Below are 25530 nucleotides of genomic sequence, written 5' to 3'. Positions count from 1 at the left end.
GATTGGTACTTTACGAATTTTTTCCTTGACGTCTTCATCGTGAAAAATAAAGTAGAAAAGAGGCCACTCAAAGAGTGTCCTTTTGACGTTAAAGGGTTAAACTGCTTAAAAAATGCAACAAAGATATCTATGCAAATGTGCGAATTTAAATAATTTTAACTCTAGAGAGGCAGAGTTGAATTAGTGAGAATTAAAATTTCAGAATTTACATTCCGCATGAAGGAATTAAAACAACTTATTACACATATTTAGTGAACTTATCAGAGAGAGTTAAATAAAATCAAAATATGACCACTTCTGAGGAATAAAAAATATCTCTCTGAGGTGCGTTACAGGTACTATTAGAAGGATTTAAATATATTGAAAACACGTTCTCTTTGGGAGAATAGAAAACTGTGTGGAGGTCGCTATGGAAATAGAAGTGAATAAGTTAAGGAGGTATCTTATTCTTATTGTGGCATTTTAGACAGATGAAAAATCGCGCATTCAAAATAATAGAATAATCTGCACTTTTGCGCTGAAATCTGAAAATAATAATTTTTCTCTATTCTACGCTTATTACCGCGTTCATAACCATTCGACGAATGTGGGAGACCGTAGGTGAACATTGACCCAATCTTGAGGCACGCTTATTCCACGCTCACTCTACGCTTACCCCACGGTTGGCCTCCACTCCCCCACGCTCAACCCACGCTTATGCCATTGTTGAGCCATGGTTCACCCATTGAACCTTTTCCACGCGGGCTTTGACATCGGATTCGTAATCAGCGACCTATAAAACCCCTTGACTCCAATTTAGTTTAAATGAAACCTTTATTTAGCATTCTCGTCCACATGTTGGATCCGCCATTTTGTTTTCGGAATTTTTGACAATCATTATATACTTTGGCCTAGCTTTTCGCGATTTTGTCCCACTGTGGGTTGCCGGTAAGACGTCACTACAGCCATAGATGAACCAGGTGGAAATTCGTCACAGAGACTCGTCATTTACAGATACTTTTCATTTAAAATACTTAAAATGAGGACTTATTCTAAGTTAAATAAAATAGGTAGTTATCATTTAAAATCACTATTGTTAAATTTTTGGTAGCATTAAAATAAAAATATATAATAAAAAACTCAGGAAGATGACTAAAAATGAAAAAAAATCAAAGTAGAAATGATATATTAAGCACAGATTTTGATTTTTAAGTATTCATTACTTAATTAAACCCATAAATTATAAGAGTTGTAACTTTCACTTCAAAAATATATTTGAACTATTTAATTTAACAAGAATTTTTTCAGTTTAGACTCATTATTGTCTATTTAAAACAATAGTGGATTTATTCTGAAAATTATCTTTAATTTTTTAAAATAAAAAGCTTCCATGCACTTATATTATGTAATTTTTGACAGCTTTCATAATGCGCATTCAGATATAACATAAAAAACAAAGAAAATATCACGTTATATTGTAAAGATTATTCCTGGTTAGAAAAACAGAGAGTATATGCAGGTATGCTTACAAAAAAAGGTGACATAGAAGACATGCGGGAAACAAGGAAGGAGACCTGTACGATATTTTATTTTATTTGGATTCAAAAATCTCTAAAGAGTTCCACTCAGTTCCACTTACCTCTTGGACAACAAAAACTTGCTGGGCAGGGCGTAGCCTACGCAGGAGATAATCGATTGCACCCAAAAATTAAAACATCAGCAATTTGTTAACTACTATTTCAATTAAGCTGAGACTTTCCAGAAAACTTCTTTGAACCTTCCTGACCAACTTTCTTGCAGACTGTTTTTACTTGCTTAAAATTCGCTCGACTCCCGAAATGATCAAAATTGTTTTTGCATGAATTGTACAACGTCGCGGAAAAAATTATTAACTTTTTTCCTAACAAACATTTTTAGGCTTAGCTAAAGCCAACGGACAATAAAATAAAAATTATGGCGTTTGACGGAAAATGTGCGAAAACAATATGTAACATTGCCCTAAATGCTGAGAGAATAGAACAAGTTGATAAGTACATATCTCTTGGTAGCCTATTCAAAAGTGACGGAACGGTAGATAGTACAGTCAATCTGTCGAATTTAGCGGAAAAAACTTTCCGATTTATTTTTTTTTATGAATCGCGAGGGGGGGGGGGGGATGAAAAAACCTTGACCATGAGTTCCCGTCATCCCTCCCCTTGCGGAACATGGTAAAAACTCAAAAAGTTTATGGATTTTGTTTTTCTCGAAAACCGTAGGTATCTGTGAAAATTCATAGGAACAAAAAATGTTCGGGACATCATTCCTCACAATTTATCTCATCGGGTTGATGTTGTAGGACCGTAAGTGACAAAACACTACACTTCAAATGTAAAAGTTTTTTATCTCTAAAAAAGTTGCATAATTCATTTCAACTTTTTTTCTCTACGATGTACCATTTCTGAGTTATGGCATGCGAAATGCCCAAAAATACGTAAATATAGACATATGATGAAGCTGAAGTTATTTCAAATGATCACGAATCAATAATGTCTTTATTTAACAATAGATTTATGGATGATAACACAACCACACAAAAAAAAGTGTGCGGATCTGGTAACAGGACACACGTATTCCTATGGATTTTGGGGCGCTGAATTCAAATTCGGTATCAAAAATCACCCATCACGTCATGGTTGAGCCATAACCTCAAAAAATGACGAAAAATCATGCACTGAAGCAAATAAATTTCAAAATAATGCCAGTGATGCAAATTTTCACTTCAAAAACATGTCGACAACTGTGAAGGATCAACGCTTGCCTGATATCAACATATTTAATATAACTTTACCCAACAGAACCTGACCTCTCCTAACTTGAATTAACAGAAATTTATTGAACTACACGTAAAGCTCTGGAAGCATATTTTCCCAGTAGCAAATGTGTGCTACATCGAATGGGTCAACTCGAGCCTAACCTAGATATAAATCTAACCTAGCCTAACCTGACCCAACCACGAAACACAATTAAACTGATTGTGTTGTCCCGTTGTATTTGCGGTACCGTTTGAATCAGCTTGGGCTTAACCTGCAAAGAGGTCAAACCTATCCTAACCTAAAAAACCTGATCTTACCTAACCTAACTTCACATAACACAATTAAACTCATTGTGTTGTCCCGTTATGTTTGCGGTACCGTTTCATTTAGCTTCGGCTTAACCTACATAGAGGTTTAACCTATCCTAACCTAACAAAACCTGACCTAACCTAACCTAGCCGATTGAAATTCAACCACACGTGTAGCTATGTAAGCATACGATTCTCAGTCTTAAATGTGTGCTACATTTAATAGGTTAACTCGATCTTAACCTACAAATGAATCTAACTTAACAGAATCTAACGAAATTTTGCTTAACGCAACACAACTTAACTTAAGTGTTCCCATTGTAACACAATAAAATTCATTTCATTGTACTACAGGTGGTTAAAAATTTAAACGCACATTACTCATTTGAAGAAACTTAGAACTACAAGTAGAATTGGCCCCATTTCAATTAACCTGACAATGTTTGTATCAATTAAAATGTAGAACTGTAACTTAAACATGCAAATGAATAAGAGCTTTATTCAAAATTTTTTTCTCTCTGCTTTTCTTAAACTCAAGGGACTCAGCCAATGTGGATCCATTGCCCACCGTCACCACGTGGAGGTGCCCTGGTCACAGACACAGACGAATAATGCTAGCAACAAGCGGTTACGAAACTCCAGACATTTACTGTTATTAATGTCTTGTTACCAGATCCGTACACCTTTTTTTGTGTGGCTGTGTAATTGGTAGTTATATTGCTATAATTTTCTTCATTAGTATTATTATGTGTTTTTATTAAACTTTTACTTGGGTAAACCCGGTTATACATCATAGCCACGGACTAAGTCAAGTGATTGATGAGATTAGAATGTTATAAGTTAATTCAAATAATTTAATACAATGGTTGAAACCTCCTGCGATGATGTTGTAGGTATACAATTACGAGCGGCCACGAGCGTTGGAGGTAACAACAGTCACCTCTGGATGCTTTCTTAGAGCTACTATCTGCCACTCCACGGGTTTTTAGTCGCTCGCTTCCTGATGATCAAGAAAGTTTCTTACAATGCGACAGGTGTTCAATAAAACCGCCGATGAATGGATGCATGATTCACATTCCTCCATATGGTCTTTACTGCATGCCTTAACTCGCTATACTTGTGGATCTTGGTTGTATAGGTAGACTGTAAATTTCGGTTAAGCGGACAAGCAATGTCGATGATGTAGACTTTTCCACCTTTTTTTTCTCGCATCACGATGTCAGGTCAATTGGCTGGGATGTAATGATCCGTTTGGATAGTAACATCCCAATATAAGATGTAATCTTCGCTTTCTAAAACGGGCATTGGAATTTATCTATAAAAGGGCACCCATTACATCATTATGTCTATGCGTATATTCTCTCTGAGCCATTATGCGACAGCCATCAATAATGTGCTCGATGGATTCGTTGGTATCTCCACATAATCGACACCGGTCAACAATGTCTTGATGTAACACGTGTTTGCGATAATTCCTGTTGCTGACAACCTTGTCCTGTATTGCATTGACGAATCCTTCCGTCTCTGGATACAGAACACCCTTTCTTAGCCAAATATTAAATGCCTCACTATCCACATCACTTTGATCTAACGTGTTGGGGTGCTGGCCATGAATGGATTTCTGTCTCCATTGTATTTCTAATTCCTCTATGGTTTCTGCCCTGATATTCAAGGCCCCATCTGAGGAAAATTTTAAGGGCGTGTATTCAAGATCCGCTTGACAGATGGTTCTGTAAAGCGCAACGTTTTGTTTGCTGTTAAAATAGTGGTAAAACTACCCTTTCAATCGCTGAATATTTGTGGTGCATTCGGTGCTTCGTCATTTCTACGCGAACAATTCTGTTTAACTTTTCAAGGTCGGTGTTAGACTATTTTATGAGCCCGAAGGAGTACGTGAGGACAGGGATGGCATATGTGTTGATCACCCTGACTTTGTTTGTCGAGTTGAGAAAACTCTTCATAATTAATCTGAGTCTCGTACTAAAGGCAGTCATTAGGGTTGTCTTAACTATCGTATGTTGAATACCCTTAGATTCAAGAATACCCAGATATTTATATGATTCGCCTGCAGCCATTGCCTCGATGTCATTTTCGAACTCGTTCTCTAACTCTACGGTCCCTAATTCCCCTCTGATTAAATTCACTGTTCTGCATTTATCTAGTCCGAACTCCATGTGGATATCACTGAAAAACTGCTTTGTTACATCAATCACTTGCTGCAGTTTCTGGCCTGAACTAGCGTACAGCTTTAGGTTATCCATGTAAAGAAGATGGGTGATTTGATGACCATCCTCATTATCATGAATTTTGAACCCATGAGACATGCTGTTTAGTGTTTTGTTCGATGGATTCAATGCTAAACAGAACCATAGTGCGCTGAAGGAGTCTCCTTGCAATATACGTGTCGAAACGCATATTGATCTAGTTATCCTTGGTTGTCCATGATCAAAATACTTGATTCTTGTACCCCGGAGCCTCATCGCATGGCTTAGAAAGTCAATAATGCGTGGACAAATTTTGTAAAGTTTTAAGACTTCAAGCAAATAGTCATGCGGAACGGAAGGAAACGCTTGCTTGTAGTCAATGTATGCCATGTGTAAGTTCCTTTGATGCTTACGAGCTTGAGTCATGGCAACAGCGTCTATAGTGACTAGATCTTTACAGCCTCGTGAGTTTTTACAACATCCTTTTTGTTCTTCTGTATGAATGTTATTCTTGTCACAATGAGAATATACCTTATCTGCAATGATAGCTGTAAGATATTTATAAATTGTTGGGAAACAGGCTATCGGTCGAAAGTCAGATGGATTTTGAGCGTCTGGTTTTTTTTTGGTATAATATATGTAGTACCTTGGAGTATAAAACCTGGCATCAAATCTGGGTGTTCAATGATCTTCTGAAAACACCTTGCCAACGCAAGATGCACACTCGACAGGTACTTGTACCATAAGTTGTGCACCATGTCCGGACCTGGAGCTTTCCAATTACTTGCCCTCTTCAAGACAACTGAAACATCCAAAGCTGTGATGTTTGTCAGATGCATATCTGGGTTATTACTTGCCCTTGCTTCCTTCAGTTTGAAGCACGCAGTGTCCAAATTGCATCTGTTCATTTTTCCTCGAACACCCGACCTGTAGTTAGTCATATCTTCCAATTGAGGGACTTCGGTGCCTTGGTGGTTATTTGGCTTTACTCTCAGTTCACGATAGAACCTTCTTTCATCTGTCTGAAAGTTTTGGTTTTGTTGCCTTCGTGCATTACTTTTCTTGTACCGACTAAGTCTGGCAGTAAGAACATCAAGTCTCTGTCGTTGAGAGTCTAAAATTTCATTCAATATTGCTGGTGTTACTGTCTCGATGTGCCGAGGATGGATGATTTTAGTAACATAGTTCATCAGCTTTCTGGTTCGGTTTACTTTTTTTTTTATATTGAGTTAATCGACCCAATTTGCACCTTACTTTGCTGACATCCGTATCCAACCTGATCTCCCATGATGGATCTCGATTCCTTGCTGGGACAAAAACTGCATTTGCAAGCCTAGTTTTTCGACTCAACGTTCTAATGGTTGCCACAGCTGCACAGTATACAAGAGTTTGCACCTCTAACGCATTTTGTGCTACGTTCAAATACGTAGGTAAAACCTTACTGTCGAGATGTGCTATTAGTGCACGCAGATGATTTGTGATGTTTATTTTTGACAGAGAATGCCTCCAGTGTTGGTTCGACATATCTGAACTCTAGTAAAGCATGACCTAAATTCCTTTCCAGGTGCTGTAGTTCTTCTGAGATTTCCCTATCTACATCATCGTTAGTAATATCCGGATGTGGTTCTAATGGATCCGGTGCATGATGTTCATTACCCCTAGCACCTATGCCTTCAGCATCAATCAAGTCTTCGTTATCCACATCTTCCAAGGCGAGCTCATCAATAGGAAGCTGCCGTTCCACTTCCATTTTGATAGCAGCTATTTCAACACCCGAAAACAGTCTGTTTACAGATATTGAGCATTTTTGATCTGCCAGATTCTACTCATTTATTTTTGTGGCTAGTTCTGGGTATTTAAGTAAGAAGAGTCTATGATGTTTTCTCGTCACACTTTGTTCACATTTCACTGCCAAAAAATAAAGGCGCATAACATCTCTGTTCATATGGTATGTCCATTTTCGTCGCTTTTTGGTTGCTGAACCTCTGCTTCTGCCTCTGGTTGTATAAGGTCACCCACCTCTGGAGGATGTGGTGGTGTTGGATCATCAATAGTTTGAGGAAGAACATCAATTGCTCCTGCTTGACCGTTTGTCGCGGCTTTCTCTAACTGATGTTCATTGCCGTCGTTTTTCCACGCCAAATCAACCTGTTCTTTAATCTCCATTGCTCGGTCTTCTGTAACATGTAGATTAGTCCTGATGTCTTTCACCTTAGCGATAAGATCTCTTAGTGCGAATTGTTGTATATTAGGATACTTTGCAGCAAATTTTGTTCTTAAATTGTATCCTTTTTCCTTGTTTGTTTCAAATTTCGCACTTTCATAATAGAGACGCACCAATTCTTCTTTCATTGTGGTATCCCAATTGATGCTCTCCCACGGTATTTCTGTCCAGGTGTTTGGCTGCAAATAGCTAATGCTAGCCAAAGCATCCTCAGCAGGCACAGTTGATGTTCCACTGCTTACCGTTTGTCGCAGATGTTCTTGCTGGCCAGCTGTTTGATTAGTGAGATCTGCCTGACCATCTCGCAGCTCACCATCGCCACCGTCCCGCATGCTGTGACCCCCAGCGGTGGCTCCAGGGGCGCCCCGACGATCCTCGGAAAGCGACAAGTGTTTCAAAATCTTTAATATATTCTCCATTTTTTATTGATGGGTTTTGGTGTTCTACTTAATTCATCTCCTCTTCGTTATCAGCCTATTTGGCATAGGAAACCCTGTCAGTAGCAATGCTACCTCCAACATTGCCGTCAAAGTCATGAGAGGAGAGCTCAAACCCTACAACGTCATCAACGCGGAACACCTTCGGTAGGGTTATTATTATTATTATTATTATTATTATTATTATTCCAGTGTTTTTATTCAACTTTTACTTGGGTAAACCCGGTTATACGTCATAGCCAGGGACTAAGTCAAGTGACTGATGAGATTGGGATGTTATAAGTTAATTCCAATAATTTAATAAGATGGTTGATACCTCCTGCGATGATGTTGTAGGTATACAATTACGAGCGGCCACGAACGTTGGATCATAACGCGATTCACAAGCGTCGATTGCCATATACAGACCGGGTAAGATCTGGATAGAAATCTTATTTTATATGATTATTATTTTCATTTTGTTTGCATTGACCAGATAAAAACTGGGTAGGCGCGAGTAGAATATTTAAACAACTTATTTTTTATTACCATTTCCCGAATACGGACCGGGTAAGCCCAGATAGATCTCACAACATTAAATTAAAGACCAAGTAAAAACCATATTTCAACCTGTCATTTTAAGCAGGGTAGTAAGTAGATAGGTAGAATAGATTTTTTCAAGCAGTTATTGGAATGTGTGGTTAAATGTCTAAAAAAGTATTCAGATAGCTGAGAAAAATATACTGAACTTAAAAGTATATACGTTTCATAACGACTTATCATAACCGTCCTTTTTTATTTAATTATTATATTTTATTTATTAAAAGGGGCTAATCACAAAATACGTGATACATTTTCGAGTAAATTATTGCAGTGGAATAAAAAAAATGTCAAAAATAGTCGACTTGCACAATGATCTTGTGATTAATAGTGTCATATTTAAAACCCAACAAATCTGGAACAAGTACTATTCACTACAGATTGAATTACTACAAAATTTTGAAAGCGAATTATGCTTGTAAAAAATTAACACATTATGCAAATGTTGTAATTGTATGAAATGTATTTGTAGTAATATAGATCATATAGTTGTAGTATTTTGGTTGGGTAACTAATGAAAAGAGCTTCTTAAACAATGATACACTTTTTGTGGAAAAATGTAATGTTTATTGATACAAAGATCAAGTGATGGCGTAAACAATATGAGCAGTTTCAAAACAAGTTTACCTCTCCAACTCTTCGTGAACTTCGATTGGGATACTTTCAGCCTTCAATAATTCCTCGTTGTCCAAATCACCACGCATTAAACAAGCTTTAATCATAGAACGCCGTGCTCTTTGAACCCACGGAATACTTGCGTCTACAACACTTTTTTTTGCATATAAAACAAATACTCATTTTTCGAGGGCGAGATATTGACGTTCTCACTAACTTAAACTCACTGTACAAACGGGGATTCATTTCAGGGCTACTTTCAGGTATTAAAATAAGACTCAGAAAAGACAGTCTCGATTGGTACTAAAATGAAACCACTGATCGAATAACCGAGTCATTTGTTTTACATAGAAAATAACAGAATTAAGTGATCGTATACAAAAACAGTCTACGTATAAAATGATACAGTAAAAAAAGAGATTTCTAGTTTTTACACTGCTTGCATCTCGACTGGCACATTCAACACTGCCTTTTGTCGACTAATTACTCAGAAACATGACATCGTAGAGAAAAAAGTTAAAGTGAATTTTGTAGCTTTTTCAGAGATGAAAAACGTTTACATATGAAGAGCGGTTCAAGAAACATTTTTTGGCCGTCATACAGCGTTAAAATGCTTTTTTGGTGACTTCAGCGATACCTACTTTTGGAACTTACGGTCCACAACATCAATCCCATAAGATAAATTGTGTGAAATGATGTCCCAAACTTTTTTGTTCGCGTGAATTTTCACAGAAACCACCGTTTTCGAGAAAAACAAAATCCAAAAACTTTTTAAGTTTTTACCATGTTCCGCAAGGGGAGGGATGACGAGAACTTACGGTTAAGGTTTTCTCATCCCCCCAAGCAATTCATGCAAAAAAGTGAATCGGAAAGTTTTTTCCACTAAACGTGTTTTTTTCCGTAAAAAAATACCAAATAAAGATAAACGGGAAATACATCATTCGATATTTCTACCACCTTTGTATGTATACAGTAGCGATACGTGGACCTATCAGGAAAAGGATAAGAGTAAAATTAACGAGATTAAGATGAAATTCATGTGCGTGCGTGATTTGCGGCAAAACAATGACGGACAAAGTGAGCAATAAGATAATCCTAAAAGAATGTGGTATAGATGAGACACTATTTGATAAGTATGAAAGAAATTGGTTAAGATTGTTTATACATGTTAAGAAAATGAAAGATGAACGACTAACGAAACATGTGTATCAATGTATAACGTAACCGTGTGACTAAAGGCAGACCGCAGAAAGAATGGTTAGAATGTGCAAATAAAACCCTAATTCGAAGAGACATAAGAAGCCATAGTGTTATAAATATAGCTTATAAAAAAAGCATCAGTAGTTTGAATGACGCCTGAAGCGAAACAGGTTGGATACTAATGGGCCTGAGTAGGGAGCATCACATGTATAGGGAGGCTCCTTACTTAGGGTGATCGCTAGAGTGATTGATCAGCAATCTGGGTCGGAACAGTTTTGCGGAACAAACGTCTTATTTAAATGAGTAACACGCTTACCCTGGAAGGGAAATGGCTCAACGGTATATATATATAATATCTATATAATATCTATAATATAATAATATATAATATAATATATAAAAATTTGTCATAAGGACAACCGCAGGATTTCGCCGGGAGCGGATGCTAATCTGCAAAACTGCACTTGATCCCAACGAAATCGCAGTAAAATTTCAGCCACAACCACGTCTCACGACCGTGAGATTCTTTTCCGGATTCTTTTCAGGCTACTAACTTGTGAATGCTTAGCACCTCCAAGATCGCCAATAATAAGGACTTGTACAATGCCTTTCCATATTATTAGGCCAAAGTTAAAAAATTATAGTGTTGACAATATTTGTTTCATTTATTGTATGTACTTTCAGCGTTCTTCAAATAGAAAATTGTCACTATTCTCGACTGATCGGGGAAATCTCAAGATATGAATCCCATCTAGAAAGTTTGGAACTTCTTAAAAATAAAGTCAGTAAGCATGATCCAACGACCAAATAAGCGCTAATTCAGATACTCAATCACATTTGGAAACATTGCCGAAAGATAACGGGAAAATTTTACAACTGCATGAAAAGTATGCCTCCACGTATTTAAGTTTTATTATCTGATGAAGGTTGCTATACGAAATACTGATTATTAGGACAAAACTAAAAGATTACTTTTTATCATTTTAAATGAGATACACATTGATATTGAGACATTTTTTGTAACATTTTAGAGAAATATATTATGCATGATAAATTGTATTCAAAACATAATTATCTACATTGAACTCAATCATTTCTACAATAAAAACGACTTTCAAATAGAGTCATAATTTCGTATCTCCACCTTTATGATTTCATAAAGCTTCAATATGACGAGGCATACTGTTCATACAGTTTCCAATTTTAATCTTTATCTCTAGGCAATGTCCCCAAATGTGATTGAGTATCCGAATTAGCTCATACTTGATCGTAGGATCGTGCTTACTGACTTTTTAAAATAAAGTTTCAAACATTCTAGATGGGTATCATTATCTTCAGATTTTCCCGGTCAGTCGAGAACGGTGACTTTTTTTCGACCTAAAAACGTGCTAATTCGTCTGGTGAATCTGGCAAAAATAGAGAACTAGAAGTTTAAAAACACAAGAACGCTCAAAGTACTTACAATAAATTAGAAAAATAATGTGAAAATTGTAATTTTTTAGCTTTGTCCTAATAATATGGCAAGGCACTGTAGCTTAACAGGATTTTCTGGGTATAACAGTTTCAACTCCCTGAAACTGTACCTGTCTTTCATTTCATTCTCCTTGGCTGTGATGTTTTTATCAGCAGGTGTCGATAATTCGATAATGATCATGGTTCGTTTTTCGAAGTTAAGGAGAACTATGTCAGGCCTCAAGTGCGCAACAGAAATAACTGTCGAGAATATGAAGTTCCAGTATATTTGGTACTTCTCATTCTCGACAATTGATTCGATCTCTTTAGTGTCAAATCTAATGCCTCCACAGTGACAGATATGGTTATAAAGCCCTCTTAGCGCTGCATTGTTCCTTTGGATGTACATCATTTTTGCATGAGTTGGAGAAGTAGATAGTATGTATCTTAGATGCTCGGGTTGTGCATGACACGCTCTTCAGCTATCATCGGGAATGTCTTGGAACAAAATCTAGAGACGGTATGCTGCAGTGGAAATAACAACGGCTTGACAGGCCAGAATAAAACCCTCCATGCACAACTTAAATCCGGGTGATTTAAGGAAAGTGAACGCTAAGGGCATGTGACACAGCCAAGTAACTGTATTACCGACCTCACTTTATCATTCCACTGAATGTTTTTTTTTGAACCTAAGAACTTTTATTGCAAATAAAATATCGAGCTGAAACTTTAGAAAATGTATTAGAGTACAATAAAGTACGTTCAGGTACTTTATTCGGATAGGAACTTCACTGAAAATTATTTAATCTTTTTTCTCGACCTCGACATTTTTTTAACGTTCGAACTTTTTTTATACATAAAATATCGGTCTGAAACTTTGAAAAATGCAAGAGCCGAAAGAAAACTATATGAAAGGACAGAGTTTAATAATAAATGGTGTAGACAAAAATTGTCAACTATCAATTCCATCGGCATCAGTCGGTAACGATGTACACGAAAATCCTAATCCTGGCGGCCACTAGACGAGGCTCTAATAGCTGGCTCGTCCTACTTTGTGAGTCCCCAGTGGGCACAACATTTTAGAACGTAATTGGAACATCCTAAAAACGTTTCTTCAACATACAAGTCAAAAGGCGTGATTTGAACGTTAAAAAAACTGTCCTAAGTCAGACCAAATAATGTTCTAAAAACGTTTTATGTTCGAAATACGTCTTTAAAATGTCTCTGGAACATTGCATATTTATGGACCGTTATATGGACTGGCTTAGGACATTTTTAAGACGTTCTAAAGATGTTCTTTAACGCTTGTGCCCACTGGATCCTTTGTTATGTGCCGGATAAGGTTTAGTTAAAATATATTTTTTAAATCTTTTATTATTAAACTTTGTACTTTAACGTAGTTTTCTTTCGGCTGTTGCATTTATAGAAGTTAGAGACCGATATTTTATGTATAAGAAAGTTCGAATGTTCAAAAATTTCGAGGTTCAGAAAAAAGATAAAATAATTTTCAGTGAAGTTCCTACAAAAATGAAGAAACCTAAACGTACTTTATTGTACTCTTATACATTTTCCAAAGTTTCAGCTCGATATTTTACTCACAAAAAAAGTTCTCAGGTTTAAAAAAATATTCCGTGAACTGACAAAGTGAGATCGGTAAGATAGGTATTTGGCTGTGTCACATGCCCTTAACTCGTATGACATCGACTGATCCTCCACATTTCTGTGGAAGATACCGTGCATCCTCTTGTCGAGGAGCTGTTCATGGAAGTTTTTCTGATGTGCTTTCTCAATTCGGACTTCCAGGAGTGAGTACTCGAGGTAAATAATATTTGATGCATTTTGCTTACCTCTGATATTTAAGCCAAAGTCAAGTGTTTCACCATCTTCCTTCGCTGCTTTGTACAGAATCGCTCCTTTCCCCAGTTCTTAGTGCTTCCTGACAACTTTAAGAAGAGGGTCTTTGACAATTTGCGTCTAAATGTGCTGTACCCAGAATAATCCTGTTGAAAAGACATTCAAAATTCAGTATTCCGCGACTAACTTGACGGCGTAATATGTGGAATCGCGTAACAGAAGACTTAAGGTTCATGCTTTTGTTTATTTGCATAACCTTTTGTGTCCTGATAACAAGGCATCTGATCTCGTCCTTCGTCTATGGAACAACTCCAAACGAATATAGTAATACCGGGATGGCAAACATGTTGGTTACAGATACTCCGTTCCTCGCCGTCAGTTCAGAAGACCAAATCTGCCGGATAAGACGTTTGTATGTGTTTCTGAGAGTGCCCATCATAGATCTTACATCCTGAATGCGTATCTGTGGCATGCCAAGGTACGTATAGGCTTGTGTCGATGAGCTCAGGTTCTTCGGGGATACCATTAAGTTTTCCTCGTTTCAAGTAAACCTTGGCGCAATTTTCCATTCCAATCTAATGAGTGTATTTTTCGACAAACCCGAGAGCTAGGTATAGTTACTTCTTATTTTCAGCATAGACGTTAAAATCGTCTATGTAAAATACATGAGTGACCTTATGCTTTCGATTTTCTGATTTGCCGCAAAACTATCCTTCAGAATGGTGAAGTGCAAGAGATAAATGCAATAATTTAAGACAAAAGAGGAGTGGGCTCATGGTGTCGCCCTGAAAGATACCTATCTGAAAGGGGACATTGTCACTTGTCACACGATGTTTTCCAAATGAGATAGTAAGCCTGGTCTTGCAAAGCGGCATCAATCTCTCTATGCACCTCACGATGCGCGAATGAACCTTTAAGCTTTCCAGCAGACAGATAATACGAGGCGTGTTCAAAAAATAAGGTGACTTTATGGTTTTCTCAAAAAATATTCATTTATTCCTCAATATTTATATTCTCCCCTTCAAAGTAATCCCCTTCAGATATAATACACTTGTGCCAATGCTTTTTCCAGTCATCGAAGCACTTCTGATAATCATTTTGTGGTATAGCCTTGAGTTCTTTCAGCGATACAGTTTTTATATCCTCAATCGTTGAAAATCGATGTCCTTTCATGGGTCTCTTCAGTTTTGGGAAAAGAAAAAAGTGACTGGGGGCCAGTTATAACCCGTCTAACCTTTTACGCCTCTGCCAGAAAAACAACACCAGTTATATAGTCAAAACTGTGAACATATGATCGTGACGAGTGTACCAACACAACAAAACAAAAAATTTAAAACTTGAATGTACGTAGCCCGCGAAAATTGAAAAGTCACCTTACTTTTTGAACACACCAGGTAAGTTTATCGGACGTTTCTTTATGCCGCATTGTTCATACATTTCTTGTCACACTGGTTCGATTGTCCGAACAAACTCGTAATTCAGGATAGCTGTGAAGATCTTATACAGTGTGTTCAGACAAGAGATTGGCCTGTAATTCTTCGGATCAGCTAAGTTACCCATCTCTGGTACGGTAATATACGCTTTTTCACCTATTACTCCAGAATAGACTCTTTCGACTTTAGATATGAGGTGAAATGGCAGGCCAGATTCTCGTGGGTTGAAAGAAATTTCTTCCGCAAGAAAGTCTAAGTATCATCTTGTCACGGAGTGGAGTAGCGTATTGAAATAATTTATGTCAATGAAGTATTATTTTAATAGCTGGAATTCGTAGACACCCTGGCGGACGGAAGGAACCGTATGGAGCCTCTACAAAGTACCCGCAAATACCCGATGGGGTTCCCATTCGGTTCCTTTTTAAAAAACTTGAAAAAACAGCCAAATCAACTTTTGAATTATTGAAATTCCGATTCTACGTTAAAATTCCTTATAGAAGGTCACGGAATAATCGCAATAGTTTTTTTTTTGGAACAGTAAAAAGTTAAAAAAATATATAAGACGTATAACGCCTGTTGGCTGCTACTTATAGGCGATGCGTTTAAAGTGTAGCAGTCAACAGGCGTTAGAAGTCTTATATTTTTAAAAACTTTTTACCATTGCAAAAAAAACTATAGCGATTATTCGCGATTATTCCGTCTATAGGGAATTTTAACGTAGAATCCGAATTTCAACAATTTAAAAGTTGATTTTTCTGTTTTTTCGAGTTTTTTAAAAAGGAACCAAATGGGGACTCAATGGGGTCTGTACGGGTACTTTGTAGAGGCTTCATTCGGTTCCTTTGGTCCGCCAGGGCATTTCTTCTGAATGTTTCGATCTTCTCTGGTTTAGACGGCTAGTCGACAGTAAGTACACATATCCTAGCGTCAGATAGCACTCGCATTCTGGGAATAAAATGCTGCCTGCTTGACTTTTTAAGTATGTGTTAACGGATCCGTAGTTCGCTCGTGAACTGTGGAACCTTGGTGGTGAAATTCCTGCCAGATGATGTGTAGTGAATCACACACTGAGTGCGGGATGCATACTGTCTTGTCCAACCTATCTTTGTTGTGAATTTATGCATTCATCTTTTTGTCTTATGATCAGCCTTTAGTTTTGTTTTACAGTTTTCATCCGCCAAAACTCTTGTCCCCTTATATAAAGAGGTCAGATTCTTCAGAAAAATCTTCACTGCATAAATCTTCTGAAGCATCTATTTCGCTCCAGGGGATGCCTGCCCTTAGTTGGGCAGTATTTTTTTTTCTCTTTAAGTACTTCATTTGGAGGTGCATAATATGGGGTCAGGTTCTGTGAACAGGATTTCGTCCCGGAACACGAAAACTTTTTTGGGAAAAGGTGCAAAATATCACATTCCATTGGATTGGTGCTTTTCTGTGCATTTCAGAGGTAAAAGTGTTCTCAGAAAAATTAAAGTAGAAGAAATTCTGCGTAAAACTGAAAAAAACCTTTGTTCTATCACCTATAGTCTCAGAGTTGCGGTCTTTCAAAAAACCCCGATTTTTTCCAATATTTTGCCAAAAATCACTTTTTTTCTTGGTTTCTCTCTAGCTCGAATTCTGATGGCCAGATCTAAAAATGGTTAACGTTGTCCTAAGTATAATAGATCGCGAGTTAGCACCTGACAAAGGTGACCCAGTTTGACCTGAATTTACAAGTAAACGCCCAGAGTAATTAAAAAAAATGTTCGTACCCCCAATAGGTCACGAGTAATGACCTTCAAATATGCCTATTTTTTTGTGTTTTTCACCGATAATCAAACAAATTATCACTATTGATATAACTGTGAAGTCATTGTGATCCTGGTACATCACATAAAAAATAAAAGATGAAGTTTACATCGATATCAGTTAAAAAATTCGTTGCAACAAAAATTAACCTTATCGAATAAACTTTCAACGAAACTGAGATAATTTCGAGTTTGTAAACTGTCTTGAAATAATTTTTGCAGCGAAAAAGCGTCGTCTGCTATGTAGTTGACATCAAAGTGAAGAACGTGAAACTATGAATGAAATCGGTCAAGGAATCGGAAAATAAAGCAGTTGACACCCAGTGGAAAAGTATCGATATTTACTATGATCTTAACCATAGTTCGCAAGGTGTGAGAAAGCAATTTTCGTCCTTTATTTCCGTTCACGAAAAATACGTATTAATTCGTCCTCGATAAGTATGTTTTTTAAAAATAATAATTAACTCAGCAAACATTTGTTTTAAATCTGGTGTCCTGATTTGCCACCCGAATTCACTCATATTTCTCCGGCTTCCCATCGCTGCTAAGGACGTAGCAGATGACAGCTTTTATTCCATCATATGATAAACTTTCGCCAAATAGCATATAAACTTTAACAGCGCAAAATTTTACATGCAACCAAATTTAACTTTAATTTTTCTGTGATCACGTGAATGTTAATATAAAGTACAACACTTACTGGGCGGGATGCCGAGAAAGGTTTGACAATTTACTATTGTCTTGGCCCTTCGTCCAATAAATACAAGATGGTTAACGATTACGATTACTTGCATTTCTAGCTTTCAAAAAAGTTTCTATAGGATAATAATAATAAATCATAAAAATGAGAATAATAAGTCGGAAAAAATTGCAGCAAAATTAGGTCTAGAACGAAATTGTAGACAGTTTTTGTATGGACATCTTACATTTCTCACCGTCCGATTAATATTTTGTCCATATACACCATTTTTATACAAATACATAGGTCCAACATGAACTTTTGAATCTCACGAAACAATTTACACAACCCAAAATTCGTGATCATGTGTTTAGCAAAAGGTTAAATTCGAATTTATAAGGCTCTCAGTAGTAGTAAAGAGGGCTGAAAAATACGTGTATTTACCATAAAAAATTTTAACAGCTCTGGGGATGAAAAAAATTCCGTCATCGCCAAAAGGATGGGTACCTTAATACATACATAAATGTAAAATCCGTAATTAGCCACCGGCTACGTTACTTTCGGGGGGGGGGGGGGGGGGGGGGGTAAAAAGTCAAAAATTGATAGCGTAGTTTATAAATGGCCTATCACTAAAAAAAAATGTTCCGTACGATAAGAAAGTGGCTTGTCGCTGCCGGGCCATCAAAATAAGCACCCAAGCGGTGCCAGACCGCCAGGCTTTGACTTCACCACTGGTTTTAAGTATGCCATTTTACATTCTTATACTTATTTATTATCCATTGCTTACTCAGGCAGTTAACATAGCATGTAACATCTTTTAAGTTTGTTTAAATCATGACAATTTACAGCTAAAGTTCACTACTTATGAAGGAGGGGTTCGTGGAGTGGCATGCATTTATTCACCTTTAATCAAAAATGCGCAGCGAGTTTCCAATGATATGATTCATATCACAGATTGGCTTCCCACATTTTATTCAGCGGCTGGGGGTAATATTGCAAATTTGGGCGAACTTGATGGAGTGGATCAATGGTCAACAGTTCAAGTTGGTGAAAGAAGTTCCAGAGATTTTATATTGATTAATATCGATAGAAATTCCAGAAATGTTGCAGCGATTCTTGGAAATTTTAAATTGATTAAAAGTAAATTAATACATAATATATTTGCTATTATTAATGATTTATTTATTTTATATTCTATTCTCTAACTTACTAAATCAAAATTTACAGGCCCACTTTATTCCAAATATTATGGGGATCTAGGGCACTGTAGAAGATGCCCAGCCTACAATCTGACATCAATAATATTGTCTTTATCAAATCAAGCAATTAATACTGTTTCAAATGTCAAGCTTACTTTAACAAAAATTCCGAAACTTCGTTCAATGAGTCACGTTCGTTGCCGAAATTTGGCAAAGTTCATTGCACCTGTTGGAACCTCTTTATTTGACATTTTCAACGATCCCTGTGAAAGTATAAATGTATATTCAAAGTATCCAGAGGTATAATTACTCATTGTCTTATTTCATCCTTTATTTAATCATATTATTTTTTATTTAATTATTAATCGTTCATTCGTTCAAATTCTTAAATTGCATGACTTTTAATTTAAATTATTGCAAAATATTGTCAATTGGTTTCAAATTTAAAAACTCAAAATTTCCAATTGTGAAATAATTTAAAATAAAAAAGTTTTAATTTGAAGCGTTCTATTTCTCACAAGTTTACAGTTTTAATTAGAGAAAAAAAAATCTTATTTTTATTTCCAAATGAAATAATTTCAGATGAACGTGTTATGCCTTTTTCGTAAAAGCACCTTGTATTAATTCAATGTTTATATTTCATTATTCATTAATTATACTGATTTTTTTACATATGGGATTATTCATTATTCATTATTAATTTTAATTGCAAAATCCAGATTAAAATTTCGTTATTTTTACACAATGCTAATTTCTTTATTCATGCTTAACAAATTTCACAAATATTGATGTATTTGCAGATCACTTGGAATTTGAAGCATATAATTAACGACTATCGTCAAGTGATGATGCAGCACAATCTTTTCGACAGATTTTCAGACCCTGCAAGCTACCCAGAAAATTTTCGTGGCTCGTGGATGCCGTGGATTGATAAATTATGATATTTATTCATTCAAGAATGTTCAGATATCTTTTCTATCACCTGTAATTTGTATCATTTTGATTATTCACTTTTGAGATAAAAACACAATATTATCTGAGGTAAACATCAACGTTAAATTAGAGTTGGTATATTATTTCAATATATATAAATAAATAAATAAATATATATATATATATATATATAGGTGTGTGTGTGTGTTTATGTGTGTGTGAGCAGCTCATAATAAAAAGTGGAAATATCTCGTTGGTGAGTAAGAAGCAGCTATAGAAAAGTGCCTAAAAAAATGTATATAATTTCACGGCTGTAAAAAGTAGCAATAGAATATTGGAAAATTGAAAAGAGATCACAAAACATTTTTTATTGTTTCCTAAAATTTTTTAAAAGTGTGTAAAATATTTTTTAAACTTTTGCAATTTCTCCATATCAGATGATTTTAGAAAAATTAAGGAACATAATTCTTTTAAGGCCTTCTTATGCAATTTTGTTGCACATTTTTTGTTTAAGTTTATGTTGGTTTAAATAATGTACTCTCAAATTTGAGTGAGTTTAAGATACGTTCAGAAATTTTAAACGATTAAAAAATAATTAAAACTTGTAAAGATTTTCGAAGAATTTTGTAAGGTTTGACGAAAATTAAAAAATTTAGGTTCCTTGGAATAATTTAGAAGATTTTTAGAAATGAAAAAATTTTAAAACGTAAAAAATATACTTTAGGAGCTGTAAACGAATCTCAAAAGATCATGGTCAAATTTGCTTTAAATGCTTGCGAAAATTTAGAAGATTATAAGGCAATTTTTTAACATTTTGAATGATATTTCAAAATTTTGATACAAATTTGAGTCAGCTAAAAATATTTTCTGGAATTTAGGACGAGTCAAACAGATAAGAAATATTCAGAAATTTGAAAACATTTCAGAAAATTTATTAAATATTTCTTCATTTGTCACAAATTTCGTAAACATTCCCAAGTATCTTTGAAAAGAACTGGAATTCAACCTGATGTTTTGTAATATTCTGTAAAATAAAACAATTTCTTTCAAATGTCCTAGAATCTTTTCTGCACATCTGATATATTCAAGAATCTTTTTTCAATTTCTTTGAAAATCTTATAATAATTATATTAATATAAATTAAAAAAACAAACTGATAATACTTATTTTCTTGTTTTTCATTCTGAGAATTTAATTTCAACTCGAAATAAAGTGTTTGAAAACTTTCAACAAATAAATATTTATTCAAAATTTCCATGTTATGTCATTATTAATATCATCATTTATTTTTTATGGTAGTGGAAAAAGTTTTAAATTTGGAAATTGCAAGTAGTTCTTAGGTTAAGTAACTTCAATATTTGTATGACTACAAAAATATTAAAAAAGCCTTTATTGTTAAAAAAGTTGTTTGATTTATTTAAAGAAAACACTTTATCTTAAAACCCCTTTTTACATTCTCATCATTTATGATTGAGAAAGTATTAGAATTGTCGGAAATTTGACATCACACTTTTTCAACGGATCTCCACGTTTCGAGACCCCCTGAATCGGAAAATCAGGTTTTTAGGATGGCGTATGTCTGTCTGTCCGTCGGTCCGGCCGTCCGTCCGTAAATACTCGAAAAAATGAACGAATCAAATTCATCTTTGGCACACTTTTTTTAGGTCCTAAAAGAAAGGACGAGTTCGTGAACCAGCCATTTTTGATAAAAATTCAAAAAGTGAGCGCATTTTGAAAATTTTTTAGACAACTTTTTTCTGAACTTGAAAATTCTGTGCACAGATGTTTATAGTATTAAAAAGAACAAACAATTTATCCTTATGACTTTTTTTGATAAATAGAAAATTCTCAGAGTCATAGCGTTTTCAAAATTTTTTTAATCAACCGAAAATCAAAATCTGAAGCCGAAAAACGCACGATATAAAAAAAAGTCAAATAAGAAAAACATTTCTTTTTAAAAGCCCTACAAGATTATCATAACTAATTTTTTGATTTTCTTCAAAAATCGAAAATTCAAATTTTGATTGCACAAAAAATAATGGAAAATAAAAAATTCCATTTTGTTAACAAACTATGTAGGATATAAAAAAAGATGAATTAAAAAAAATAGTTAACCAAAAAAGATCTACAATTTCGTTAAGAATCACTTCTTGACAGGACACGTATTTTTTATTTTATTCGTGAAAAATAACGTTGAAAAAAAATAAAATAAAAAAAAATGTGTGGAAAAACTATCACATTGCGTAGGGAGGGGAAGGGAATTTTAGTAACTGATGAACATATTTTTATAATATTTTTTTCTTGATTCTGCCGTAGGATCAAACATGGTACAAAAAACCGATTTGAAATTTCGAATAAAAACGGTTGAACTGTGTATACATTAATATAAAAATGAACAATATTAATACTTTTATAAATTTTCTAATATATTATTTGAATATGATACGCATTGACATTTATTTTTAAAATTCTTGTAAGTTGTTGGTAATTTTTCTAATTTTCCAATATTTTTTACCGTATTTGGCCTTAGGAAATAGATTTCACAAATAAAATTATAAAAATATCTTCATTACTTAGTAAAAGGTTTTGAAAACCTGCCTTTAAAATAATTCCAATTTTTTTTTTAATGTTAACAAACGGTTGTGCAGGCTTTAACCTTTCGGATCAGTTGGAGAAATAGATATTTCTTTTATCGCTTTCCAGTATATGATTTTTCCGTAAACATGAAGCAGATTAAAGACACTTAAAAAATAAAAATAACAAATGTAAAAAATTCATTTTAGTTGTTTGTTAAAAAAGCTGATATATTTTTTAATAAAATTCCTTTCTACATTTACATGCATAAAAGGCATTGTGACTATTGCCACTTGCTATTTGAAAAATGCATGCACTTCGAATCATTAATTAAATTGAGTTGAAATTTGAACGAAAACTTATTTCAACCTTAATCTGTAACTTTCTCACTGGAGGTTTTCCATTTCTTAAAATTTGCTCGATAAACGAAGCGCTTGAAGGTTGAACTTCATGTTTATTACATTGTCTGCAACTCAAAATTAACAGTTTCTGTGTTCATTAAAGTATTTAAGATTTTCTTTCAAATATCATTTTCAGAAAATGTAGATACGTAGTTGAATTATTATTAATAGAATCAAAAATTCTGAAAATCAGCAAAGTCAGCACGAGTTGAAGTGAAGAAAGGACATTTCTTTATTTTTAAAAATATAGTTTTTTCCGATTATTTAAAAAATGAACAACCTACAATTTTTTGTAGACGGAAAGAAAGATATGCCTTGAAATTGTTCACTTGAAATAAGTTTCATGCAATTAAAATTTTTTATTCAAAGTACATATAAAATTGGTTAAGGCATAATATATTCGTATGTATACAGGGTGGACATGCTGGGACTTACATACATGGCGAGTTGAATGCTACCCGAATTGCACAACAGCAGGGGAGAAGCCATTATACAGGGGTATTTTCATCGACCATTCGGCCAAGTCCATGCATCTTCGGATCAAGTTTATGATAGTTTCCGTGGTTGCGTTCGAAACTTCAAACAGTTATGTTCAGATTCGCCTGTTTTCCCTAATCGCTATCAGTAAATGTAGGAAATGTTAATTTAAAGTTGACGCATGTAATATTTCATTCACTTTATTTGAAACATATCCTGTCTATTCATAACATACCTTTTTCATGCAGTAAAAATAAGCGTTAAACACCATTCACTCTTCGGCCACTGGAAGCACAGAATATTATTACTATTTTATGGTATTTGTCACTTAGCAGCCATTCTATAATGTTATTGGCACAGGAAAACATGACGTTTACTTCTCAGTTCACATGTCTCACTTCATTATTAATTAAACACTTTTATTATTTGTAATTACTATATAACATAACCTATATTGTTTTGACACTTGTATCCGTTTGAAGTTTCGAACGCAACCATAAAAACTATCATAAACTTGATCCGAAGATGCACGGACTTAACCGAATGGCCGATCCAAATGAAACTTTGAAGGCGCGAAATATGAAAATACCCCTGTATAATGGCTTCTCCTCTGCTGTTATGCAATTCGGGTAGCATTCAACTCGCTATTTATGTAAGCCCCAGCGTGTCCACCCTGTATGTGTGTGTATATATATATATATGTGTGTGTGTGTGTGTGTGTGCAATAAGCAATTAAAAAATAAAGAAAGTCGATCAAGGAAGAACTATCATACTTCTTGTTTGCGAAAAAGGGATTCCTCAATTGTCAAGTACGATAAATCACGTCAATTAAACAACCATAATTAATTAAAAAGAATTCACTTTTCCATTTGAGTTCAAAAGATCAAATGCTCATTATTTAATAAAAATAATGAAAAAATTTTCTTCCACGGGTCGTGTAGAAAGGAGTTTTATTATAAAATGTGCCAGTTTTTTCAACAACAAAAAATCTACGCTGTTAAAAATTTATGTTGGAAACTTTCACTACATGTATTGGAAGTTTATTTCCGAAACGTAAGGTAACGCTGCAATACACAATGTTGTAGTTTCCAAATTCTGGCATTGGTATGCTACCTTAAATGTCTTCGAATTTTATAATACAAGTCTAGTAGCTGGATATCTCGACGCCTGTTGAAGAGAAAAATTAGAACAACAAACGGTAAGTTCGCTACCCGGGTGCACAGGTTCGCGCAACAGATAGTGTGGCACATATTCTATGAGAACTTTTTAAGAATTTAAACTGTGCCAATTTCCAAAAAAACTACCATTAGTGAGTCGACGATGCGGGTGAATCTAGTCGCTCATTAGGTAGCTTAGCACGTATTCTACAAGAATTTAAAAAAATTTAGATTGTTCAAACAGCAAAATTACTAAAAATTGTGAGCCAACGATCCGGGTGCACCAGATTGAGCACCAGGTACTGTAATACGTATTCCACGAGAACTTTAAAAAATTTTAATTTGGTCAATAATGAAAACAATTTCAAATGGTCAGTCGACGATTCGAGTGCTCCAGGTCGCGCCCCAGGTATCTTAGCACGTAATCTATGAAAAATTTGTCAAAATTTAGATTGTTTCAACAGCCAAAACAAATAAAAATTGCGAGTCGACGATCCGGGTGCACTTTTTTAAAATTTAGATTGTTTCAATAGCCAAAATTACTAAAAATTGTGTGTCGACAATCCGCGTGCTCCAGGTCGAACACAAGGTAGTTTAAAACGTTTTCTGTAAAAACTTTTAAAAAATTTGAATTTCGTCAATAATAAAAATAATTCCAAATGGTGATTCGACGACCCGGGAGCACCAGGTAGCGCTCCAGGTAGCTTAGTACGTATTATACGAGACATTTTTTAAAATTTAGATTGTTTCAACAGCTAAAATGACTAAAAAGTAGATTTGACCTGGGACGCGACTTGGTGCACCCGGGTCGTCGACTAACCATTTGAATTTTTTTCATCATTCACAAACTTTAAATTTTATTTAATTTTCGTAGAATACGTATTGTACTACCTGGTGCTCGATCTGATGTACCCGGATCGACGACTCACAAATTTGAGTAATTTTGACTGTTGGAACAATCTAAATTCAGAAAAAATTCTCGTAGAATACATGCTAAACTACCTGGGGCGCGAACAGGTGCACCCAGGTCATCGACTGACCCTTTAGAACTTTTTTCATTATTTAGAAAATATAAATTTGGAAAAATTTCGCTTATAATACGTATTAAACTACCTGGTGCTCGACCGGGTGCTCCCGGATCGTCGGCTCACAATTTTTAGTAATTTTGTCTGTTTGAACGATTTAAAATTTTTAAATATTCTCGTCGAATACGTATTAAACTACCTGGTTTTCGACCCGGTGCACT

The 25530-nt window shown here is 35.0% G+C and overlaps 1 protein-coding gene across 1 annotated transcript in view; it reads left to right on the top strand.

Annotated features, from left to right (window-relative positions):
- Positions 1-19790, top strand: part of LOC117179865 (arylsulfatase B-like) — a 49552-nt gene extending 29762 nt beyond the window's left edge. The window contains exons 6-8 of the mRNA XM_033372032.1: positions 18392-18683; positions 18771-19042; positions 19543-19790. Of these exons, the coding sequence (XP_033227923.1) occupies positions 18392-18683; positions 18771-19042; positions 19543-19683 (705 nt within the window). The 3' untranslated portion in view covers positions 19684-19790. The remainder of the gene's footprint in view (positions 1-18391; positions 18684-18770; positions 19043-19542) is intronic.
- The last annotated feature ends 5740 nt before the right edge of the window (positions 19791-25530 follow it).

This window comes from Belonocnema kinseyi, chromosome 9, assembly GCF_010883055.1.
Source record: "Belonocnema kinseyi isolate 2016_QV_RU_SX_M_011 chromosome 9, B_treatae_v1, whole genome shotgun sequence".
Lineage (NCBI taxonomy): Eukaryota > Metazoa > Arthropoda > Insecta > Hymenoptera > Cynipidae > Belonocnema > Belonocnema kinseyi.
Note: the sequence above shows the minus strand (reverse complement) of the source record. Positions and strands in the feature narration are given on the sequence as shown.